At 34.4% G+C, this 26,005-nt stretch overlaps 1 protein-coding gene across 1 annotated transcript; it reads right to left on the bottom strand.

Moving 5' to 3' along the window:
* Positions 1 to 1,389: 1,389 nt before the first annotated feature.
* On the bottom strand, positions 1,390 to 24,778 carry LOC134801739 (uncharacterized). The gene is made up of 9 exons (XM_063774335.1): positions 24,773 to 24,778; positions 23,973 to 23,993; positions 23,740 to 23,763; positions 23,031 to 23,054; positions 22,444 to 22,467; positions 7,974 to 8,006; positions 7,864 to 7,884; positions 6,973 to 7,138; positions 1,390 to 1,457 (listed from the first exon to the last, which is right to left on the bottom strand). The coding sequence occupies exons 1-8, from the start codon at positions 24,776 to 24,778 to the stop codon at positions 6,980 to 6,982; spliced, it is 312 nt and encodes a 103-aa protein (XP_063630405.1). The 3' UTR covers positions 1,390 to 1,457; positions 6,973 to 6,979.
* Positions 24,779 to 26,005: the final 1,227 nt, after the last annotated feature.

The raw sequence follows: 26,005 nt of genomic DNA, 5'->3' as shown, positions 1-26,005 counted from the left end.
GGACCTTACGCCTTTTGTAATAAGGCTTACGAACTGCCAGTTAACAGACGTGTGGACGATGGTACCGTTCGGATTCATACTACACCATCATTATTGCAGCTAAACATCGACTTTGACATTTGCGATATAGTATAAATTATCTTAGATGATTTTTTCGGGTTCGGGTGCTAATCCTTTAAACAAAAGCCTTTTGTTTTTTTTTAAGAGCGCTCTACAGCACGAAAGCAACCATGTCGTTTAAAAAGCAACTATCGCGATAGTATTATTCAAATTTATGTGACAGCTCGTTCAGAGAACAATCAGGGTGGTCTTGTTTTTGGAGATAACAAAACGTGTTATCACCGAATGGGCCGTTTTATGAATTTGAACCATATAATTAGAATGGTAAGTTTGCTTTTTAAATGGGCTTGATCCCGTTATGTCGGGGCTATTAGCAGTAAGCAGTGTAACCACTGCATAAAGGAAACAATACCTTTTGTTTAACAGATTAGGGTCCGTGCCCGAAAAAATCACCTGAGATAATTCATACTATACCAATATGACTACACTACTCATACTATACCAGTACACATGTAGTGCATAATTTTTGTCCATCGTATTTTCTCGGAAACGTTCGTATTTTGTCAACCTCAGTGTAGCTTCTGTACCGAAACTGACTGAAATAGCAAAACACGATGTCTGTGAAGTTGGCATATCAAAGTCTAGCAGATCACGTTTCTATTGGAGTTCTATTAGCATGCACCATAGTTCTAGAGTTCCTGATACTTTTTAGCAATAGTTCTGGCGTTTTTACCGTGAAAACCAATACTATGGAATTTCACAAAATGATATGCTAAGTTCACACACAAGCATATCATTTTGTTACAAATGGGATAAAAAAAATATGCTCGCCTCGACACATGGTAACAAAGAGTTCCTGACACAAAAAAGGCATTTTTGAGAACATTTACTACAATTTTTAACTAGATTTTAAATTATATGATATGCTAAGTTCACACGTGCTATGCTGATGTAATTTAACAACGCACAGACATATTTTTGGTTCCAAATGAAAGCTCTTGCTCTATTGTTTACAGAACTTAGGAGTTCTCGGTTCTAAATCGAGCGAGGAAGTCATAAAAATGTAACTTTCATAAACTTCAAATTAAAAAAAATACACGTGTAATATACAAATATATTCGTACGCATCCGTGAAAAACGATGGAAAATATTATGCGCCACCGCCACATTTGTAGGTATATGTCGTGCCGCATTACTAGTGCACTCTAAATTCGAACGTCACCTTTTGAATCATTTTGTTCAGGCTTCCTTCGGATGCAACCAGGAATACGGAGATTAGGACGGATTTCCAGGAAGTAAATGATAAAAATGGTATATAAAAAACGAAATGGACACACAAAATTTTATTAAGTACTTTTAAAATTGAAAGCGCGACATATAGATGATGTCATCAGGCACTGAAACAAAATTAAACTAACGGATTATATGGCACAAAATGTATTTAAAATACATCCCGACGTTTCGAACCCTTTACAGCTGCGTTTCATGAGTACCTATCTAACTATCGCGGTTACCGAAGACATTATTAGTTTTATTATTTTATTTTATTTTTGTTCGTAGTATTACATGTATGAATATATATAGCGGCAGGTTAGTGGTATTGACGCGTGACCAGAGGGCTGGGTCATATCTAGCACAGCGGATCAGCATTGCCATACAACGTGGCAATGCTGCCAGCCTTCTGGGCACGCTGCCAATAGACGGCGATATGGTGCAGGTTGTCTATTTATAGATTATTTTTAAGTTTAGTTTTCAATTTTAGTTTGTAATTTTTATTTTAAAAAGCGGTGTTGGCCGAGTAGATATGACGTCTGACTTTCAATAGGGATGTTGACAATTTTTTAGAACTGTATTAATTTTAAAGATAGACACGTAATTATTACAAAAAAATATATTTAATTTTTTTATGAAATAATTTTAAATACAAAATAGAGCTTAATTAGTTTAGTGTTTAAAGTTCGAGCCCATAAACGCTCCAAGCTGTCACGTGATCTTGATGACGTCACGAACTCATAAATAAACAAACTGCTGCCAAAATGTCAGTCCTAGCGTACATCAAAAGCTGTAGTATTTAATTTATGTCTCTTTCTAAATATTGAAAAATCTATATATATCGGGTGGAACAGAACGAAGGACTTTTACGCAAACGGGGAATTCTTTAGGCTACGTACTTTATTTTTCACTCATTAATCACGTTAATATTTCTAACCGTTTTAGAGATACAGTTTGTTAAACATTAGTGCAAAAATCTTTATGTTTCAACCCTAGCAAGTTTAGTAGATCCTATTGTATGACATGACATGTCATTGTGTCAATTTAAAATGTAAATATCTTTGTAGGGTTGTCACTGATATAAAAATATTTAATTTTAGTGATTTTGTTTTACTTGTTAATTCAGCTTTACGATTATAATAACTCGATTGTAGATCACTTAGATAACATTATCCTTTCAGCTCAGTCTCTAGAAATGTTCCACCCTGTATATATAAATGTAATGCTGTTCGTTAGTCTGGCTAAAACTCGAAAACGGCTGGACCGATTTGGTTAATTTTGGTATTGAATTATTTGTAGAAGTCCAGGGAAGGCTTAAGCGGTGAGAAAATATTGAAAAATATATAAAAATGTGATGCTGTTCGTTAGTCTGGCTAAAACTCGAAAACAGCTGGACCGATTTGGTTAATTTTGGTATTGAATTATGTGTAGAAGTCCAGGGAAGGTTTAAACGGTGAGAAAATATTGAAAAATATATAAAAATGTAATGCTGTTCGTTAGTTTTTTGTTCACTAGGTTAATCATAATTGTATATATATTGAATATTCAAACACGATGTAAATTGTTCTTGAATAAATAAACTGAAACTGAAACTAGTCTGGTTAAAACTCAAAAACGGCTGGACCGATTTGGTTAATTTTGGTATTGAATTATTTGTAGAAGTCCAGGGAAGGTTTAAACGGTGAGAAATTATTAAAAAATTCAGAGAAAGATAGTCAAAACAAACAATTATAGCGTATTTAGATTTTAATATTGCAAACAATAATAACAAAATAGTGTCACTGTCACAAAAGATTACCATTGTTGGTTGTCGAACTTTATGGGTGCGTTCAGAAACAGACTAAAACTGCCCTACCTGTCATATAGCCGTAACAGACTACCGCACCGAACCGCGCCCGGCGGTATGGTATTCACGAACGTAAGGCGGGCCTACCGAACGTGCGAATAGGAGTAAAATTTTTCGAACTACCTTGATCGCGGTATGCCCTCTGACACACGATCTAAAGTGCGCCGGAACGCACTAAGTTCGCAGTCCAGTGCGGTCGTCTGTTAAAGCCAACAATATGTTCAATAGGTTAAACAGTTTTGAACGCATCCATAAACAAAATGACAATTGACAATCAACAAATTCAAACTCTGAGGCACAGAATAAATAATAGTACTATCATACCGAAAAGGACACTTCCTACAATCCGTTTGACAGCGATTTAGGGACGAATCATGCTATCCCTTTCTAATGTATAGCACTATCCCTTTCGGCTATTTAGGGTTGTCAAAATTCAAGTCATTATCTTATCTGTGGTCATGCATGCAAAAGGACGTCAAGTGGGGCCAACCTTAATAACTTCTCGAAGCAATGCTGAGCCGAGTTTGCCCACTATCTGAGGTGCCAACAGGATTTTAAAAAAACCAGAGTCGCACTCGCGCAAGAAGGGTTCCGTACCATTACGCAAAAAGTGGCAATAAATCACGTTTGTTGTATGGGACCCCGCTTAAATATTCAGCTAATCTAGCTATCACGGTTCATGAGGTACAGCCTAGTGACAGACAGACAGACAGACAGACGAACAGACAGACGGGGTCTTAGTAATAGGGTCCCGTTTTCACCCTTCGGGTACGGAACCCTAAAATGCAGAGTAATGTGTACAAGAAATAAGAACCGATTTTAAGGGGTTAAAACGGAGTTCAAAGTTTGTATGGGATTCAAATTTTATTTTAAGCTGGGAACCTGAAACTTCTTTAAAAGGTATTTTATTAAAATAAAAGAAAACTAAATTCAGCGTTTTTAAAATTTCATCTCCTAAAAGGGTTAAAAAGGGGTTGAAAGTTTTAATCCATTTCAAATGCTTAGAAACTTTTAATAAAGGTATAACAGCCGATTACCATCAAACGTTTTTGGGAATTCAACCCCTAAAGAGGGTTATAAAGGGGATGAAAGTTTGTATGATGTTCAAGTTTTATTTTGAGCTCGGAACTTGAAACTATGTACAACATATATATATTATATATTAGATATTAGAATGCAAGAAAAGTAATTCCATCGTTTTTAAAAATTCACCCCCAAAGTGGTGAAATGGGGATTAAAAGTTTGTATGGAGCGATTTTTTTTTTTTTTTTAATAAAGTGATTTCAGTGTTTTTAGAAATGTATTCCTAAGGGAGTTAAAATGCCTTTCATTGAAAGTTTGTATTAATCCCCAATTTATGGTGAAGAAACGGTTGAAAATTTGGATCGGGAGCGAATTTTTGTCTTTTAAAAGGTGGTGAAAAGGGGATTGAAAGTTTGTATGCAGCGAATTATTCTTTTTATGAAAAAAGAAAGTGATTTCAGCGTTTTTAGAAATGTATTCCCTAAGGGAGTTAAAATGCCTTTGCCCAATTTATGGTGAAGAAACGGTTGAAAATTTGCATCGGGAGCGAATTTTGTTTTTTAAAAGGTGGTGAAAAGGGGATTGAAAGTTGGTATGGAACGATTTTTTTTTTTTAGAAAAAATAAAGTGATTTCAGCGTTTTTAGAAATGAATTCCCTAAGCGTTAAAATGCCTTTCATTGAAAGTTTGTATTAATCTCCAATTTATGGTGAAGAAACGGTTGAAAATTAGCATCGGGAGCGAATTTTTGTTTTTTAATAGTGTACCTACTTGAGAATCTTCTAAGGGGGTTGAGAGGGATTATATCGAGAACAATTTTTTTTAGGCCTGGCCGCAGACTTTTGGAATTTTCATTCGGTTTCCGCACGGAATGACAGGTGGGAACGGGACGTTGCTCTACAAATGCATGGTGCTGTCTCGCTTGCACATGTCATTCCGTACGGAAAATTCCGAGCGTGTGAGGCCAGGCTAATCCGTGACGTGCCAAAAGAAGACATAATATAGATAGGTGATACGAAGTTCACCGGGTCAGCTAGGTTACGGTTACAATTTAAGATGAATTATTTTGATAGGTACAAGTAAAATTTTGAGCGCAAATAGCGGGCGCAGATATAACTTTTTAAATTTTAATTTTCTTTGTTTCCGACAGCCAACGTGGCAATGATAGTTCCATTCAGCCAAGTTATTAAAAAGATTTTAGTGAAATATAGTATTATATAAAAAATTTTTTTATTATAACAAATAAATATATACTTTAAGTATATCATGTAATAATATTTTTTGTACGTAATAAATGTCTAATGTCGAAATAAATAATACATTTTTTGAACATCCAAACTCTTTGGTGGTGTCGTATGGATTACGGTTAGGTTTGACGACTTGTCTGTGGGACAATTCAAGTGTTATTTTGATTTCTTATGTTTCATTAGAAGCTTACTTTTGTGAAATAAAGAAATGATGTGTTATGTGTTGTTTTAACTTGTTTTGAAAAGCTTTGTCCTTCTGAGTTTGTTGCCGGTCCCATATAGGGCTAAATCTTCTCAGGTCAGATATGTAGGGTTGAAGCCGGCCTAGTTTGACTTGAATAAAGATTTAAACGGTTTCTTTTTACTTTCGTATCGCTCCCTTGAGTTAAAAATAGCAATTAGTTCTTTTAAACATTTAGTACTGAAGTATAGTAGGCACTAGTATGGTTAACGAGTCCTAATGTTTATTTCATGCACTGGTAGCAATGGTAGCATACTGGTTTAGCTGTGAAGTAATACATTATCGTACTACCCCCACGCGCCCACCGCCTTTGAGACCATCGGTATTCGACATATATATATATATGCCATATATATATATATATATATATATATATATATATATATATATATATATACATTTTATTTAAAATTTTAAAGCGCCGCGTAAATAATGCACTGTTTAGAAAGTAAATATAGAAAATGTAGTACTCCACTTTTAAATTTGTAATTTTTTTGCGGTGTTTAGATGTTTTAGTGATAGAAAATGTACTTTAACAAGTTATGCTACGATAAAACTAGTTTTATAAATGAATATAAATGGGTATTTCAGTTCATTTTAAATTAAAGGCTGAGTTATTTTTTATATTTTATTTTAAGGACCTTTATTGTTTGAATAAATTATTTATTAAATAAATAAAAAAATATAAAAAGTTGTATGTCAAAACTTTAATTTTTGGTACAAGCTTTTATCGCTGACTTTACTTTTCATTCAACAGGCAACTAATTGATACTAATCGAGACAGTTGTAAGTTCTAACAAACCCGAACACGATTAAGGTTCGTGGTTTTATCACACAGATCCTATTATGGTCACCTCCTGAGTCCGTCATCAAATCATCGCGAAGTTTCAGCTCAGTCGAATAATGGGAAGCGAGTCTAATGAGTGGGTCGCCTTTATTTCTTTTTAGTTTTTATTTTATTTCCATAAAATGTATTATTTATTTCTTTTCAATTTGTTTGTTTTATTGGCATTGTTCATTATTTAAATGTTGTGTACTTTCCGTGCATCACTCGTCCATGGCCAGTGATGAACGGAAATTACACAACAGTTATGTTATGTAATGATATGTATTGTAATGTTAAGTTGTAAGTTTTATTTTTGTTCCTCTTTTTTATCTGTTATTTCTGTATTTCTTTTTGCTACGAATAAACTATTTCTATTTCTAATTTAGCTTGCAAATTGAACCTGAAAAACATTGGTAGTATTAGCTTATTTTTGGTGCCATAGAGAATATTTACTTACTCAATACTTATAGCTCCTTTAACTGACTAACGCAGTACCGTAGATTCTCGGGGGCGTAGATGCACAGCACCTTTTTGGACCCCTTTCCATTTCCATATCTTTTCCCCTTTGTCTTTGCTCCTGAACCAGCATCGCCGTTTAATGTTGTCTTGTCACCATCAACACCCTTTGAGAAATAAAGAGTTATTTATTAGTTATTAGCTCGAAAGAATGGGTGAAGATCGTACTGTAAAGAGGGCATACTTGGGTCGACCGATTGGGTCCTGAAGGTCATCGTAAGTATCGGTGGGCGGATAGAGTGGAGGCAGATCTCCGGGAGCTCGGCGTCAGTGAAAGCTGGCGTGAATCTGCGCAGGACCGGGTAGAATGGCGTTCTTTTGTGTTGGAGGCCAAGATTCATTTTGAGTCATTGGGCCAAACTAGTAAGTATGTATTAGCTGGGATAAAAATTTGGGCATTTGAAAATAAAGTTATTTGACTTTCGGTCAATAAAAATTAGGCAACAAAAAGTGCAAATAAAAACAGAGTTCAAATAACTACATAATACTACCTACGTATGAATACATGTACGCAATTATGAAAGAATAAAGAATATTTTACCTAAATTCAATATTACGGTAGGTAGGTACATCTTATGGCTGGTGTTTTTATTTTATTTCTAGGTTTAAATTTAGTTTTATTATTCTATTATAAGAATTAATGTCTATGATATACTTATTGCGGTTTCTATAAAATTCCTAACATGATAATAATACGACGAGTATATCTGTAAGGTTTTCACTTTTATTTTAACCAATAACTGCTTGAGAAAACACAATAGCTGATTATAAATGAATATTATATATTTTTTTATAATTAACGAGGTAAAAATAAATAAATAAAGACAAATACCTGATCACTGTCTGCGTCTAACTAAAATATGAAAATATTGATTTGTTTTACAAGGGGGCAAAGTTGTTGTTTAACCTCTCGTGCTAATATTGATAGGCATTGATAGGTACCTGATCCACCCCTTCGTCGTCACCGCTGACACCCTAATAGGCCAAGAAAGGTACGCTCGGCTAGTATGGCGGAATGGAAATAATTAGTAATAGCTGAAATTTTCGGTGTATGGGACAGATAATAAATCTAGTGATTACGTCGACACATAATCCAAATAAATATATTACATTTAGGTATTTAAAAAAAAAAAAAATATAAAAAATCACAGAAAGTTTGTAAAAAATATTAATAACATTTTTTAAATTTATACTCATAGAGAAATATTTGCTTTATGACATTAAGCATGAATCACACAAAAAATAATTCTGTATCCTACATTTAAAGTAAGTAACCTACGGTTATTATTAAATTCAGTATATTTCCGTCCTCAAAAATGGTAATAGGCTATTTTTTCTCTCATTATTTCCAAATTACAATAAGTAAAAGCGTTGCAATTTAATCGTACACTAAATAATACCGTATGGTAGGTTTTATGGGGTTGTGCATTAATTGCATGGTTAAAAATGGTAATAGATCAATATCATATGGGATTTTTATTATGAGTTCTCTTTCATCGAATACTGTAAAAATCGGCTTGAAATATGATTCGTAACACAAAAAACCATCAAAAACGTTATCTTTGCTTTAAAGTTGCCGCGCACGAGCCAGCGATCTAACGCGATTGGTCGTTGCATGGAGCGGGGCGATGGAACGATGAAACTTCCATCGCCCCGAGCGCGAATATTTAAAAAAGTATTTAGTATATTTACTATTTACTCGGTCAAAACATATGTACCAGTGAACGTAAAAAATATGGGAGACTAGATTCGAACTAATTATCAGCTTTAATCTGGGCAAGAGTGCTGTAAATAAGAAAGTAAATTTTACGTAATTGCAGGCTTTCCGTCTTTGCGTGCGCGTTAAATTTAATACAATAATAGGCGAATTATATAGGGCTATTTTACTGACACACACCCAATTTGATAGCAGAAAAAGACGCGAAATTAAAATTTTCTTAGGGAAATCAAATCTTCGCGCCTATAAGTTTAAACCATTTAAGGTTTCACTAGCGGTCATTTAAGTACCACCCCTCACCACTAAAATGTAATTATCAAAAACGACAGTTGCTAATGTTCCCCAAAGTAAGCATTTCTAGTTATTGCTGCAATACAGTGGTACCGGGCACCTTGTGACGCAAGGCCGAGCAGGAATCGCAAACCTTAAAATATTTGCACTAATTAATTGAGTTAGGATTTTTTTAGTACTCTTTAATTGAATAGCAAAAAATATAAGTTATGTATTAGAAATACCGTTTTTATTCGATTTTTAATTAAGTAATTATTGTTAAACTTATTTTTACCGTGTGGTGTCGGTTAAAATTTCACTAGTAACATCATTTGGCGACTAGGGCAATAAAAGTCGACACCATAACCAACAAATTAACAAACAACAATAACCAACAAATTAACAAACAACAAAAATTTGCAGTAATATTCCAAAACTCGACTGAACGCAAGCGCACCGAACCGTGTCGCTCCCCTGACGCGACTCAGTGTCATAAAACGTAAGGCCGTGGTATTAACGACAGCGGATAGCTGAGCGGCGAGCGGTGACTGCAGGCGGCAATAAGGTGTTCAGTTAATGTTTTTATAATTTGAAATGACTTCGTTTCCATGTAGAAATAACCAAACAGACTTTAGAAGCATTTAATATTTTATTTGTGGCCGTATAAATTATGTTTTATTGGTAAATTAACTACAATTATTCATATTTGTGGATAAAACAATATACATACTATAATTAATACTAAATTAACATTAAATAAATACATTATTTATGACATAAAAATACATTGCGCGTATTTAACTACTTAGCACTGTTTAATTACGATACTTGCAAGCAAGTAGTAAAGTATATGGCTCCATCCTATCCTGTACCACGATATAGAAGCGATAACATTTTTGCGACAGTTTTGTATAGATAATGGATTTGTCGCTAGAAAATTACGATATCGAGATAAAAGTCAGGTCTCTGAGCGCTATTGTAACGTTAAACGCTTTTTACTTATACATGTTTTAAATTTGCCGCGCTTTTTCTAGTCAAGCTGAATGTGTTTCACTATAGAATAGTCATCGAATTGGTTCAGATTTAACGTTTAATGCATATAAATAACATAATTAGTAAATAACATAATTTTGGACTAAGTACATTATACATACCTACATGACATCAGGCTATGGTTTGGCGCACCGTGACCCTGAACGGCGCGGTAATGTGTTACGGCTGTTAAGTGAAGTCCAGACGGGATGATCAAATCGACCGATTTGATCAGAAATGAAATTGGGGTCAATCTCCAAATTAAGCAACAATTAAACAACTGTACCCATATTTGGAATCTCAGAATAATATACCCGGCCGGATACCGGATAGTAAGTTTGCTTGATTTCAGAGTAAACAAATTGGATTTAAGAAACAGTCACGGTCATATTGTACATTACTCGTTTATTATTTCAAAACAATTTAAACATCCACTCACTTGCACGCGTAGGTACCTACTAATTTCGAACATAGTTAGAAATGAGTCCGCGCCAACGTTCACCACGAAACAGGTTAAAACCTGCACAATGCGCACCTAAAAACCGAAATGTAGGTATTGTTAAATTTAGTTTGTAGTTAATTAGTTTTTTGGTGTAAGTGTATGAACCAAGGTCTGAAATAAATGATTTTTTATTTTTTTTATTGTTCCGCCGGCCGAAGATTCGGCGGTCGGATACCGAATATTTGGCCGACGGTCAGGCCGAATATCCGGTATCCGACCAAACAACTATCCATTGCATTTCTAATTGAGAGTGGCAACACTATCGTAGGTCGTATTGCCCTTTTCTAGCATATACGTCCCTCGCCAGTTATACAATGCAAATTTTCAAGTCATTGGCTTGCTGTTTTTCCATCTGGAAGGTCGTGAAGCTAAACTGCTGGTGAGTTTTTGAATTTGTACCTCAGGTTAGCTGACTATATTGAAATAGTTATTTATTTTACAAGGGGGCAAAGTTGTTGTTTAACCGCTCGTGCTAATATTGATACTTGAGCAAGTAAAACATTCGAAACATGGAATCTTGAGCGTTGCAAGGGTTTCAAAGCACGAGGGATAAACAAAATTTGCCCCAAGTGAAACACAAAATGTTTCACCACACCAACCCAAAGCAAATATTAAATGTAAAAATATCATACAAAATCAAATACAAATGAATTTTATTAAATATTTATGATTTAAAAGTCAATTCTACCAGCAAATATAAGAAAACAACTCAAAATTTGCATTTGATTCATTTGCCTCACTTGTGAATAAAATGAAACTTTGCTCTCAGTTTTTGAAGTGCAAAGTAAGCCTTTCCGAGCTGGTGTGAAATAAATAATTAAATTTTTCACGCCACTGTTCGGAAATGTGGCAATAGATGGTCTAAAACCAAGCTGGAAAGTAGGCAATAGCTGTAGCACCTGAACCATCACTACTACAATGTTTCATTATTATCATCATCTGTCATTGGTGACAGTTCGCTACAACAATGAGTATAATTTAAAACATAAAAATCAGTAAAAGGTTTTTTTTGGCGCAACTTTTTCCTTCAAAAATAAATTTAGGTTATTTATAGGACCAATTTCTTGTTTAAAAAAAAAACGAAATGTCAAACTATTCATTCATTCAGTCAGTTCATCCACCAACGTGTCGGCCCTCAAACTCACTCGTCCATCTTTTAGCGGTTTTCCGTCCTCTCCTACAATGTACTATAGTTGTCCGTTAAATTATCTAGCAAATAAAAACGATCCGGGATAGTGATGTGAAAGTGCAAGAGGATATTAGAAAGAGAGATGCCTAAGAGTAGCATACCATAATGAATACATGTGTCTTAGCTGTATATTGTATTGTTATAAATAATGTTAAAAATGCTTTATGTTGTTAATGTGTTCCAAATTGTGCCGCTTTGGCATTAGCTGTAAGGTGCAATTTGTTATTTGAAATAAATAAATAAATACAATAAATGTTAATTTTACAAAATGTACCTATCAAATTGTATACTTTACTAAATATCTCTCTCCTCACAGGTGTTACAATAAAGGGTGTACGTACTACATAATTAATTAAACACTCATAATATAATTATATTACATACACATAATAAGTATATCATAGGATATGTATAATCACATTGGTTTGGCGTCTTCCCACCACCAGGCGATAACAAACATGTTTCAATATTATTCTTATGTTCCGAATATCGGTACAGCTGTTTAATGACAGCATTTACACAAAAATAAAACGCTAATTAAATAACTTATCATATTCGGAACTACAGATGCAACGGATAGTTGTTTGGCCGCATACAGGATACCGGATGTACGGCCTGACCATAGGCCGAATATTCGGTATTCAGCCGCCGATTATTCGGCTGGCGGAAATATTCAGGTTTTTCAGGTGCGCATTGTGGAAGTTTTAGCCTGTTTCGTAATGAACTTTCGCGCGGTATAAAGGTCTATCACTAGGTACGAAATTAGTGCGCGAGCTAGTGAATGGAACGTTTAAATTGTTTTAAAATAATAATCGAGTACGATTATATTCCGATATCAAGCATAGTTATTTAGTACCCTTATTTTAGTATCCGGTATCCGTCCGGATATTAAAATAAGGGCGAGATAGGATACTAAAATCATCAAAAAATCATGCTTCGAATGACACCGTTTCCTCCTGCGTCATGCTACCATCATCCGATGTCCAGACCCCCCCCCCCCCCCCCCAAATTTGAAATGACTTAAATTTATGAATAGGCCCCTACGACAGTGTTGCCACTCTCAATATTATTTGTTCTTAGGTTCCGAATATGATAAGTTATTTAATTAGCGTTTTATTTTTGTGTAAAACGCTGTCATTTTAAAGCCGTACTTTTCGCCTTATTGCAAACGAGTAAGGTGCAAAAGAGTAAACATATATTTCACGTCGACTCTTATTATACTATGTTATACTTATTATGGAACTTACTATGTTATACTTATTATGGAACGTAAACTATGAATTGAAAGAGCACGAAATAGTCAATATAATACGTTTGTTGAAAAAAAAAAGTCTACAGACGCTTAGGCGCGAAGGGTTATTGTCTCATAGAAAATTTGAATTTCGCGCCTTTTTCTACTGACAAAGTTGTTGGATAGACGTTAATATCAAATTAAAGAGTGGGCCTACACACTTCGCTGTGACAGAATGTGAAAGTGTCACCAAAACTGTCAAATGACTACGATAATAAGTATTCCTTTTATAATGCCACTCCACACTATGCCATTCTGAAATTAAATAAGAACGATAGATAGTCATGCGCAATTTTTATTTTTGTAGTGGGTCATAATTGACGTATATAATTACGAATATAATTTGAACATCAACCAATAATATTGGAAATGATATCAGTTATTTTTAATCAGCTATCATTCACGCGCGCGTTCATTTTGCTCAGACTTGGCCGCACAAATATTTGGTGCGAGCGAGACGCCCGCGCACGTTCGAATTGGCCTGTCACTTGTAGCAACTTGTAGGTAAGTACATACTTACCTACATACTATCCACGCGTCCTTGGCACGAACTCCCGCCACCGCCCGCATTGAAACTGTCCCCGCGCGCCGCAAGGAAGTGTAATCCTTAGCATTAGCGCAAAGAGTTCAAATTTGGTAGTTTCATTTAGCGAATTTGTTAAAATGCACATATTTATTACATTGACCATATTTTTGTGTGATTATGTATTGAATATCACTTTGAACGTTATCAGAACAAAGTCTGCAAGAAATTATATCTATAACCATTTTTTCTAGCATGTTTAAGGCGTAAATATATATACAAGTGATACAAATAATATTGATGTCGGATTCTCGGATAAATAGCTTAATGAGGTAGTTTTATGGTAATTCAATCAAAGACCTAATTATTACTTTTTTTTTATATCAAGTTACGACGTATATCCGTGAGGCCCCGCCATTTATTGAATTAGTTATTTTCCGTGTTAATATTTTGACTGATTCCATTGTCGACTCATTATAAATATTATTTTCGTCACGTTTACGAACTAAAAATACTATTACTATTTTTAACAAACAAGAACGGCTCTTTTTTTTAACTATTTTTTTTTACCTACTTCCGGACAGAAAGTTTGTTGGATTCGAAAATAAAGTATCTTAAAATGATCTAAAGAACAGGAATAAAAAAAAAATTGCCTATTACTAATTAATGTTTAACGTAACCGTATCTTTACTGGAGTATAATATTAAGTGATAAGAAATAGTTATACATTAGTACAGTATAAGCGTTATTATTTTTATAATGTTATGCATTTTCTTTTGCATGTATACTAGGAGTCAAATTAGATTTAAAAACATCGTTTTGAGTAATTAATATTCAGCTAGCTGGAAATCATTTTAATACCTTCATTTGGTTCTAAATGCGTATAATCAGACTTTGCTCCATGTGTGGATAAATTTTGGGAGCCTTAGGAGATACATTTTACCTTGAAGTGACAAAACCACTCGATATGGAAGGAACCTACCATCAATTACAATGTCACTACTAGGTTGTGGTGGATTAGAGTGAAAAAAAAATCAGATTATATTTAAAAAATAAAAGAAATTCAAAGTGGCGGCCATTTTTTACAATCTTTGACTACGAAATCATGTAAAGGTATCATGCGTATCCTCTGATGTCAATTTTTATCATGATTAGAGCAAATTTTCCGTCAGTCGTACCGTTTTAAAACGGCTTATTATTAACCGGGCAACTAAAATATTAAACAGGAACTTTCACTGGGCATATATAATAATAGAATTTGGCTGTGCATTAATATTTTAGCAGCAATAAATTTATATTAGCCTCAAATTTAAGCATCATATTATTAAAAAACTGGCAGCAAAATCAAGCCACCCAAAAAAATTATAGGGAACTTGAATTGATAAGTTGGCGTCTAAAATAATAAGTTGGCAACTAATATTGTAAAGCGATCATAAAATTTGGTTGTTTATATATTTTGTACATAAACAGAATACCTAAGATACATAAGCTTTAAATACTCCATTTTTTAATAATTTAAATTTAAACATTAGTACTTTAAATTGACAAATTTCCTAATCCACAAAATACCACAAATTTATTTACGTATAATACCCTACTATAGTTACTATAAGTACTTATAGTCGAAATTCCTAATCATGAAACACCTAATGGCCATTATACCATTAGGTCTTTAAATTTTTAATTACTAATTTCAATAGTTACCACTGTGTTCTGCCAGAGACAAAAGATAGGTGCGACGACGAGCGAAGCGAGGAGGAGCGTGTTAGGTTGACCGTGTAGTGACCAAACAAAATATTTTAAAAGAACTTCATTTTTAAATTAATAGATAGCCGTTTTTTTTAATGTGCTTCATAAATAGTTTCCAATATAATAATTCAGTTGCCAAATAAATATTTGGTACCTGCCTAAACAGTAACGGCATTAAAATACAACTCATATTGATATATTTTAAGGCTCCATTTTAGTTGCCAAACTATTAATTTTAGTACCCATTTCTATTATTTTGAACTAGCCAAATTCGATTAATTAGTTGACTGGTTAAATACGTGCCTTTTAAAACTACAAGCAAAAAAACTGAAAAAGAGCAAAAATTTTTCCACAACTCCTGGAATGGAGCAAACTCGGATTACATTAATTTAGAACCAAATGAAGGTACGAGTATTAAGACGAATTCTAGCTTGTTGGGAATAAATTCCTGGAAAAAATCTAATTTGATTGGCCTATACCTATTTAACGGGGATTGCTTCGAGAAAAACAAATTCCATACCCATTTTTAAAAGCTTCTAATTGTTATGTAGTTAAAAACTTAAGAAATAAAATCGGCCAAGAGTATGTCGGGCCATGCTCAGAACAAGCCAAACGGGGGCAATTAGTAAGTATCATGTACATTACAAGCAAGGGACTAAGAGAGTACCTTCAGTACCTTGGCAGCGCTTTGTACGTCTTTTTACTAAGAATCAAAAAGAATAGATAGTATAGAGGGGTCCTGTCATTGTAAATTTTGTAGTCACTGTAAATTTACTGCCATCTATCGACACACGACTAAAACTCAAAATGAAAACGTATAAAGTTATCAAAAAATGTATATATATGGATAAATGATTTTATTATTTTTATATCATTTTGATCCATATGTTCATTCACTGATATCTATGTGTTAAAATTGTTAAATATGAAACGGTGTCGTCACGCCATCTAGCCGAGGATAGGCTAAAGGTGTGTGCGCCATCTATTCGAGAATGACTTTTGCTTGAATTCCGAGGCACGTTTTTTCCTTAGACTTTATTCGTCTTATACGAAGTTACATATGTCTTTGCTAAGAATAGAAGATTTTTTGAAATAACTCAAATACGGCTAGAGCGATCATGTTCCCTAGTATTAATTGAAAGTTAAAAGCTTTTGTTTCACGATTGTTTTAATATTTTTGGACCCATGGTTCAAAAGTTAGAGGGGACACATATTTTGTTTCTTTCGGAGCGATTATTTCCGAAAATATTATAACTTTATCAACAGAAATATGGTTGTCTGTAAAGTTGGTTTACGGACGATAATTTTGCGTGATAACGTCATAAGAAAACATTGATGAAGAATTTACGGCATACTTTGGCCGTAATGTTACCATGGAGATCTGTCCACAACGTTACCATGGAGATCTGTCCACAACGTGACACTCTTTCGTGCATACTACCGGTGTTCATCCATTTATAAGACGTTATCACGTCAAAATAGTTTTTGTAGACCCTTATTCGACTCGTTCGCCATGCATAGTTAATGTATCCATGCCAAATTAGTACTAACAATCACGGAGCAAAGCCACGGATGGACAGACGGACATGTCGGAACTATAAGGATTTGTAGGTAGTGTAGGGACTACGCTACCCTAAAAACAAATATAAGGGCATAGCTGTTGCTAATATTATGAATCACACTACGTAAAAATATTTTCTATAATGCTTATTACTAGTACCAGAGTACAGAGGACAACAAATACGCTTGTATGTAAAAGCGGCAGCGTGACTTCGTCTTATAAACGCGTGCGCGCGCATGTGTGAATAGGTACTGTGAATGCATAGTAGTCCGTGGCGCTCACGACAAAAAAGTGCGATTTACGGCAATTGATGATGATAGAATTTCCTTTTGCAGAGTTGCTCCTTTTGACTCACAGATTGATTTAGGAAGGGGAGCCAATCGAATTTTAGATGCAAAATTTTGACCTAAGGGTCCGGGTGCCCCCCGAAATATGTAAAAAAATAAGTTTTTCTCTGTGCTCAAGTTTGGTATAATTTTCTGATATTTAATTTATACGGTTTTATATAAATAACTAGCTGTGCCCGCGGCTCCGCCCGCGTGGAATTCGGTCTATGTCAGTAAGCGGCTAATTTCTAATCCTAATTTCTCTCCCTCTCCCCTGGAGGCGGAACTTGAAGTAGGTAAAGTTGACAGATGGATATGCTAGAGGACTGTAGTCCAGATAAAATATTTTACAATTAGGTACCACTAAATAAAACTACACTCCAAAGTCAATAGTTTTTTCGCCCTTATTCAAATTTTACACGTGATTTAAACGACAGAGTAGGTAGTAGGTATATATCGGACGATACAGTAAGCCGTAAGGTATACGTACACGCGCGCGAGCGAAAGTGAAGCGGCCTGCCTGTGGCTAGACCGCCACTCACCGTGGTCTTCTTCAGACTCCTGAGGCTCCTGAGAAAGACACGTGCCCCTTGTAACCTCAATGCTTTGCGAGACTTTCGGGAATGATTCGATTGTTTTCGGGAATGCATGGTAATGAATATAAAATGCGAGTCCCAAATCATTTGACTCCGCAAACGACCAGTGCCGGATTAAGATATTTTGATGCCCTAAACATTTCTAGACCATGGTGCCCCCTCTCCCTAGGATCATCAAGATTACATTGAATTTTTTTGGTAAATTGAGTGACGTTCATTGCCGCATTACAGCTGAGAATGGAAATTAATCACATCATTTTATCACGACAATTGACAGTGCCGCAGCAGTAACGTTGCAACAGAGTACCTAATGCTGCTGCAGTCGCCACCCGAATGTCACCTTTATCACATCTTAGAATGTCATTGAAAACGCGAGCGAAGCAAGCGCGAAAATTTTTCGATATAAAAACGCAATTTTATAGACAGTTGTACTTTTTTACTTTTAGTATGGATATCAGTCACATCATTTTATCACGAAAATTGACAGTGCTGCAGCAATAACGTTGCAACAGAGTAATACTGCTGCAGTCGCCATAGCTCAGAAAGTGATTGAAAACGCGAGCGAAGCGAGCGCGAAAATGTTTCGATATAAAAACGCAATTTGATAGACAGAGTTGTACATTTTTACTTTTAGTATGGAAATCAGTCACATAATTTTATCACGAAAATTGACAGTGCTGCAGCAGCAACGTTGCGACAGAGTAATGCCGCTGCAGTCGCCACATATTAGAAAGTGATCGAAAACGCGAGCGAAGCGAGCGCGAAATTTTTTGGATATAAATAGGCAATTTGATAGACAGTTGTACATTTTTACTTTTAGTATGGAAATCAGTCACATAATTTTATCACGAAAATTGACAGTGCTGCAGCAGCAACGTTGCGACAGAGTAATGCTGCTGCAGTCGCCATATCTTAGAAAGTTATTGAAAATGCGAGCGAAGCGAGCGCGAAAATTTTTCGATATAAAAACGCAATTTGATAGACAGTTGTACTTTTTTACTTTTAGTATGGAAATCAGTCACATCATTTTATCACGAAAATTGACAGTGCTGCAGCAGTAACGTTGCAACAGAGTAATGCTGCTGCAGTCGCCATATCTTAGAAAGTTATTGAAAATGCGAGCGAAGCGAGCGCAAAAATTTTTCGATATAAAAACGCAATTTGATAGACAGTTGTACATTTTTACTTTGGTATGGAAATCAGTCACATCATTTTATCTGGAAATTGACAGTGCTGCAGCAGTAACGTTGCAACAGAGTAATGCTGCTGCAGTCGCCATATATTAGAAAGTGATTAAGAACGCGAGCGAAGCGAGCGCGAAAATTTTTCGATATAAAAACGCAATTTGATAGACAGTTGTACATTTTTACTTTTAGTATGGAAATCAGTCACATAATTTTATCACGAAAATTGACAGTGCTGCAGCAGTAACGTTGCAACAGAGTAATGCTGCTGCAGTCGCCATATATTAGAAAGTGATTAAAAATGCGAGCGAAGCGTGCGCGAAAATTTTTCGATATAAAAACGCAATTTGACAGACAGTTGTACATTTTTACTTTTAGTATGGAAATCAGTCACATCATTTTATCAAGAAAATTGACAGTGCTACAGCAATAACGTTGCAACAGAGTAATGCTGCTGCAGTCGCCATATCTTAGAAAGTTATTGAAAATGCGAGCGAAGCGAGCGCGAAAATTTTTCGATATAAAAACGCAATTTGATAGACAGTTGTACATTTTTACTTTTAGTATGGAAATTAGTCACATCATTTTATCCGGAAATTGACAGTGCTGCAGCAGTAACGTTGCAACAGAGTAATGCTGCTGCAGTCGCCATATATTAGAAAGTGATTAATAACGCGAGCGAAGCGAGCGCGAAAATTTTTCGATATAAAAACGCAATTTGATAGACAGTTGTACATTTTTACTTTTAGTATGGAAATCAGTCACATCATTTTATCACGAAAATTGACAGTGCTACAGCAGTAACGTTGCCACAGAGTAATGCTGCTGCAGTCGCCATATCTTAGAAAGTAATAGAAAACGCGAGCGAAGCGAGCGCGAAAATTTTTCGATATAAAAACCCAATTTGTTAGGCAGTTAGACAGTTGTACATTTTTACTTTTAGTATGGAAGTCAGTCACATCATTTTATCACGAAAATTGACAGTGCTGCAGCAGCAACGTTGCAACAGAGTAATGCTGCTGCAGTCGCCATATCTTAGAAAGTGATTGAAAACGCGAGCGAAGCGAGCGCGTACATTTTTCGATATATTATTAATTTATTAAATCAACATAATTATTCAATTATTTTTGTTGATATCCGTGTCTTCTAAACTTAGAGTTAATTTGGCATAATCTTTCGTCGGTGGCTTATTCATGTCACAACGTATTAAATTCAGCTCCATCTGTTAGTTTACCAGGGTACTCAATTATTGACTATTATAGTGGTAGCACATATTTGAAAAAAGTTTGCCCCTCCTTCCTAAGTAGCGCCATAAGATTCAGGGGCAAACTTAAGTCAATCGAGTGTTATGGCTACCCCCCCTTTTAGGGGTTGAATTTTTATAGCCTATAACCTGGCCGGGGATTTTCTCGACAGATTAGTAAAGTTTTCATCAAAATCCGTTCAGCCGTTTTCACGTGATGCGCGTTCAAATAAACAGACAAACAGATAAACAGATAAACAGACAAACAGACAAAAATTCAAAAAACTTTTGGAACGTGTTCTGTTATCGATTCTAAGTATCCCCAGCCAACTTTTTTTCAAATATCTTCCATGTACAGACTTTCGACCGTCTTCAGCTTTATTATATGTATAGATAATATAAAAATATGAAAACTAAAAGTTTGCCATTTTATTTATTTTTTTCGAATAAATGCCTAAATTTTTCTCATTTTTATATATACATAAAAAATAAAAAAATCATGCAAAAGCTCTACTATTTCTCGTTATAAAAAGTATACACATGGCTAATTCTAAAAATGTAGCGAGAAAAAAATGAAATTTCGACCACTAGCTCACTGAATAGTATACAAAGATACTATGAGTTACAGCTATGAGAATTACTGCGTTTGATGAGAACCCTTAGAACATTTTAGGAACGGGAGCCCCTTTGATTTTGGTGCGGTGTGAATGAAAGGGTGGGGATGATCTGTCCCATACAATCATAAATTTATGAAAGCATCTGTTTAGGTTTCTGCATTAAGTTTGGTGTCATTATCGAGTAAATTAAAAGAAAAAAAAGGAAAATGGACTAATAATTACATTATTTCGTATTTTAAAGATTTTACTACCTATATATTTGTAAACACTCTTTAACATTGCTTATCCTCGGTGCACAACGTAATCCGATTTAAGGGACGTAGCTATACGGAGGAAAATTATTTAAATATTAGTCAATATTTACAATATTAATTTGTATTTTGAAGATTTAATTATCTACATGATTACTTTCTTTTGATTTAGTCGAAAATGTTACCAAACTTTAATGCAGAAACCTAAACAGGTGCTCGCATAAATTTATGATTGTATGGGACAAATCTACCCCACCCTTTATTCCAACCGTACCAAAAATCAAGGTGGCTCTCCTTCCTAAAATGATCTAAGGATTCTAAGGACTCACTATGTATAATAAAAAGGGATCTCATCATCATCAAACGCCGTGAATCACTTAGCTGTAGCTCACATCGTTGTATCTTGTTCAATATGTGGTCGAAAGTAAATCTACATTTCATTTTTTTTGTTCACATTAATGTATATTAAATATGCCATATGTATACTTTTTATAACGAAGAATAGTAGGGCTTTTTCATGAATTTTTTTTTGTGCATTTTACAAAAAGGAAAAATATAGGCTTTTATTCGAAAAAAAATTAAATAGCAAATTTTTTATTTTTCATTTTATTAAATTATTTATATGAAACCGTATAAATTAACTATCAGAAACAAATTAAGCATCCTTGAGTTACACGAAAATGATACCAAACTTGACCACATAGCAAAACTTTATTTTTTTACAAATTTTGGGGGCACCCCGCCTTAGGTCAAAATTTTGCATCAAAAATTGGATTGGCTCCCCTTCCCAAATCAATCTGTGAGTCAAAAGGAGCAACCCTGCAAAAGGAAATTCCATCATCATCATTTGCCGTATAATTAAGTGAACACCAGGGACTATAGCATGTGTATGTAAGGTTTTAGAAAAAGTGTACTTAGCTACTATTTTTTTCAAAAGGAATATTGATTAAAAATAAAATAAAATCCATACAAATTTTATACGTCAGCTTAGTGACAGTCCTTAAAAATGTATGTGAATATGCGTCATACAACTCAGTCAATTTTCTCTAGACACTTTCTCTTGTAAAAAATAGAACTAAAAATGTTTCGATTTCATAACTTATAAATCACATGTTCAAACAGTGTAAAAATAATGACTAAAATGAAAATCTGAGTTTGATACAAAATTAATTTTTTTTCTAAGTCTTAAAGTACCCTTTTGTAGTAGAGGTAAAATTAGATAACTTGGTTTTTATTGTCAACATAATAAGTGTAACAAAATAAGGGGGAGGCGTGTCTTCTGGCTACAGTTTGAGAAATTTATTCCCATACAAACGTGAACCACCTTTACATGTACCATCGATAATTATTTGTGGTGTTACCTCAGTTATTCTTTTTCTGATTTCCTGTAAAGGACAACCATTTATGCGGGTTAGGAGTAAAAAATATAATATGTAAAATTACATAACTTGGTGTTTATTATCAACATAATAAGTGTAACAAAATAAGGGGGTGGCGTGTCTTCTGGCTACAGTTTGAGAAATTTATTCCCATACAAACGTGAACCACCTTTACATGTACCAAAAAGAATAGATAGTATAGAGGGGTCCTGTCATTGTAAATTTTGTAGTCACTGTAAATTTACTGCCATCTATCGACACACGACTAAAACTCAAAATGAAAACGTATAAAGTTATCAAAAAATGTATATATATGGATAAATAATTTTATAATTTTTATATCATTTTGATCCATGTTCATTCACTGATATCTATGTGTTAAAATTGTTAAATATGAAACGGTGTCGTCACGCCATCTAGCCGAGGATAGGCTAAAGGTGTGTGCGCCACCTATTCGAGAATGACTTTTACTTGAATTCCGTGGCACGTTTTTTCCTTAGACTTTATTCGTCTTATACGAAGTTACATATGTCTTTGCATGTACCATCGATAATTATTTGTGGTGTTACCTCATTTACTCTTTTTCTGATTTTCTGTAAAGGACAACCATTTATGCAGGTTAGGAGTAAACAACATTATATGTAGAAGGACTATCGTGCATTTGGAAAGACAATTTCAAACATCCACCATACCATACACCTACGACCTTGGTATGATTGAAATTTTCTTGCTTGCTTGTCATTCCTGTATTAAATTTATTTGAAGGAAAACTAAAACATTTCAAGAAAGTATAAGGCCCACTTGCACCATCCCTCTAACCCGGGGTTAAGCGGTTAAACCCTTAACCTAGTGGCAAATTGTACTAGTAACCATGGCAACTACGGGTTTAACCGGTTAACCCCGGGTTAGTGGAATGGTGCAAGTGGGCCTAAGACACTCAATAGCAATAGAATACAGTGATCTATCCTTTCGTACCTATATCGATTGCTCTTGATTATAATCAGTAACCAAATTTATTGTAAACTGACTAAAATAATTGTTCACTTTTGGGCTTTCCAACTGAAATAATGGAAATTTGTTAGGCTAATTCAGTGTCCAACGGCTGGGCAAAGGCTTCCCTTCGTGTCCTCAACCCTGCTGTTTGCTTCCCGCCAATCCGGATAAAATGCGTTCAAGTCGTCCCGCCATCTCCTTTTCGGCCTGCCCCCATACGGTAACCATTTTGACCCACTTTCATAATTATTTTATATAATGAAAAATATATCTCAAATACACTACCGCCTTGATTGCCTCGCTTAATTTCTGAAATGTGTAAAATAAATTTGTTTTATCTTTAGGTTCATAGATTTATTTTAGAAAAAAATATAATAGGAAGCATAGGAAAAAAACACAAAATTAGACATTGAGTCCGCAATATGTGTATTGTATTTTTATTTTGTCAATTTTGTGCAGTACAGGTCTAAAATAAAGAACAACTAAAATAATGTGTTCCAAAAATATGAATGTCATACCTGTGATACAAGTTGCGTGACCTATTGATGACAAAAATAAACGAATTAGAATCAATTTTAAACATGTGTTTATTTTAAAGTTGGTACATTTGAAATTTTGTGTAGATACATTCCTAGTATTCCTACTTAGAAATTTAATACGTTTGAATATTTTATCTTTAATTCTCAAAATTCGTTTCTGTTTTTGTTCTTCTTCTTCAGAAGTCGTCTACTCTTGTAGGTCGTGGCTGTTTTGATGACACACATGGCTGGTCTTTATTTCCTGTTTTGTTGTTGGACTTCAAACTTTCCCTTGCGATGTCTCTCCATTGCTGACATTGATCGATAGCGTTGCGTCGTGTGAACTCGACTACGGATGACTTCGTCGCTATTTTTAAGGAGTTTTTAAGGGGACCATCGCGTAGGATAATAATATCGTCCTCTGGATCCTTTCCCTTCGATCTGACTCTGTGCCTACTACCAGCCAGCTACAGCAGTTTTTTTAGAATACATTAATATGATTAAGAAGATTTTTCAGACTAAAGAAACAAATAAAAATAGAATAGAGTAGATTGAATAAATTTTTAATCAGTAGTTACAAACCAGCTGTAAACAAATATATTCGTTAGCACTACGTTTTGATAAAAGCGTGAAATATATATAAGGTTGTTTAACCTTAACACATCGGCTTTTAAACGCACGCTCCGAGCGTTTAAGGTGCAGTAGGTTCAGCAAGCAGCTTTTGAATAATCGGAGCGCTTTTTTAGATCATAATACGATTGCCAAAATTTTTTAGCAATCTTAAGGATTTTCTCGGATACCTTCATCGAATCGAAATATTTAGGTACTGTTATACCTATTTTGTGTTATCTATGAGACCTCTATGGCCATAGAAGAAATAGTTAATTGTCTTGTCACTCAGGTCAACGTCATTCAATAAAATAACGTAAACATTTACATATGTTATTATCAATATAAATAATGAATAGGTACATAAAAGGTACCTTCGCTCCCAAAAAAAACAAACATAGGTAACAAACGCACCTTATATTAAAAATTTGTAGCAAAAGCAAAAATTTAAAATTTCTTCTAAAAATCATCTAAAAATGCCCAATTTTATTTTTGATCGAACTCATCGATTACTTTTGTTTTATTAACATAAAATTAAAATTCAAAAACATGCTACATATATGTTGTCCTGGGCATGTACGTGCCCAGGACAGCGGATAGTAGGTATGTGCCATCTCGCTCACGCTTACGGTCAGAAAGGGTGAGAGAAGAACCTGAACAAACGGGGCCGGGGCCATTGGTTGAAACAACATTTGTAATCTATGGTGGTTGACTTGACAGCACCGAGTCGAATGTGCTGTTTTACTATGTATCATTTTCTCAATCACACTATAGATTATTTTATAATGAAGACAAAGTTTTCATGAATAATATATATTATATTGTGTACATATATAGATGGTCAAGCAAATCTTGTCAGTAGAAAAAGGCGCGAAATTCGAATTTTCTATGAGACGATATCCTTTCGCGCCTATATTTTACAAATTTGCCGCCTTTTTCTACTGACAAGATCTGCTTGACCAACTTTAGCACCTCATTATCTTAGTAGGTACCTATATTAAAAGAAGAAAGAGGAGGAATATCTCTCAATTGAAATAACTTTTAATAGAAATTCATGTTTGAACTGTTCCTGGATGATATTAGAGCGCACTACTAGTTATATCCACTAGTAATTAATTACCTTTTAGTATATTATTTTCAAAAGATACTAATAATATAAGCATACCATTTTTGCTGGCATAGGAGCATTTTCTTTATCCTGAAAAAAGAAGTATAAAGCAATATATAAAATAGTCAAACATCAAGGTTTTTGTTGCTAGAAATTGTAATGCAAAGATTTAAAATGAAGCGAATTAGAGTATCGAGTAGAAGTTTTACATACAAATAAGTATACAATACGTGTTCGTGTCACTCTAAAATTCTAAAAACGTGAATTGTATTTATTCCGCCAAAATGTATGTATTTATGTCTTACTTATTAGCAAT

Source organism: Cydia splendana, chromosome 23, assembly GCF_910591565.1.
Source record: "Cydia splendana chromosome 23, ilCydSple1.2, whole genome shotgun sequence".
Lineage (NCBI taxonomy): Eukaryota > Metazoa > Arthropoda > Insecta > Lepidoptera > Tortricidae > Cydia > Cydia splendana.
The sequence above is the reverse complement of the archived record's forward strand: the minus strand, read 5'-3'. Positions and strand labels throughout refer to the sequence as shown.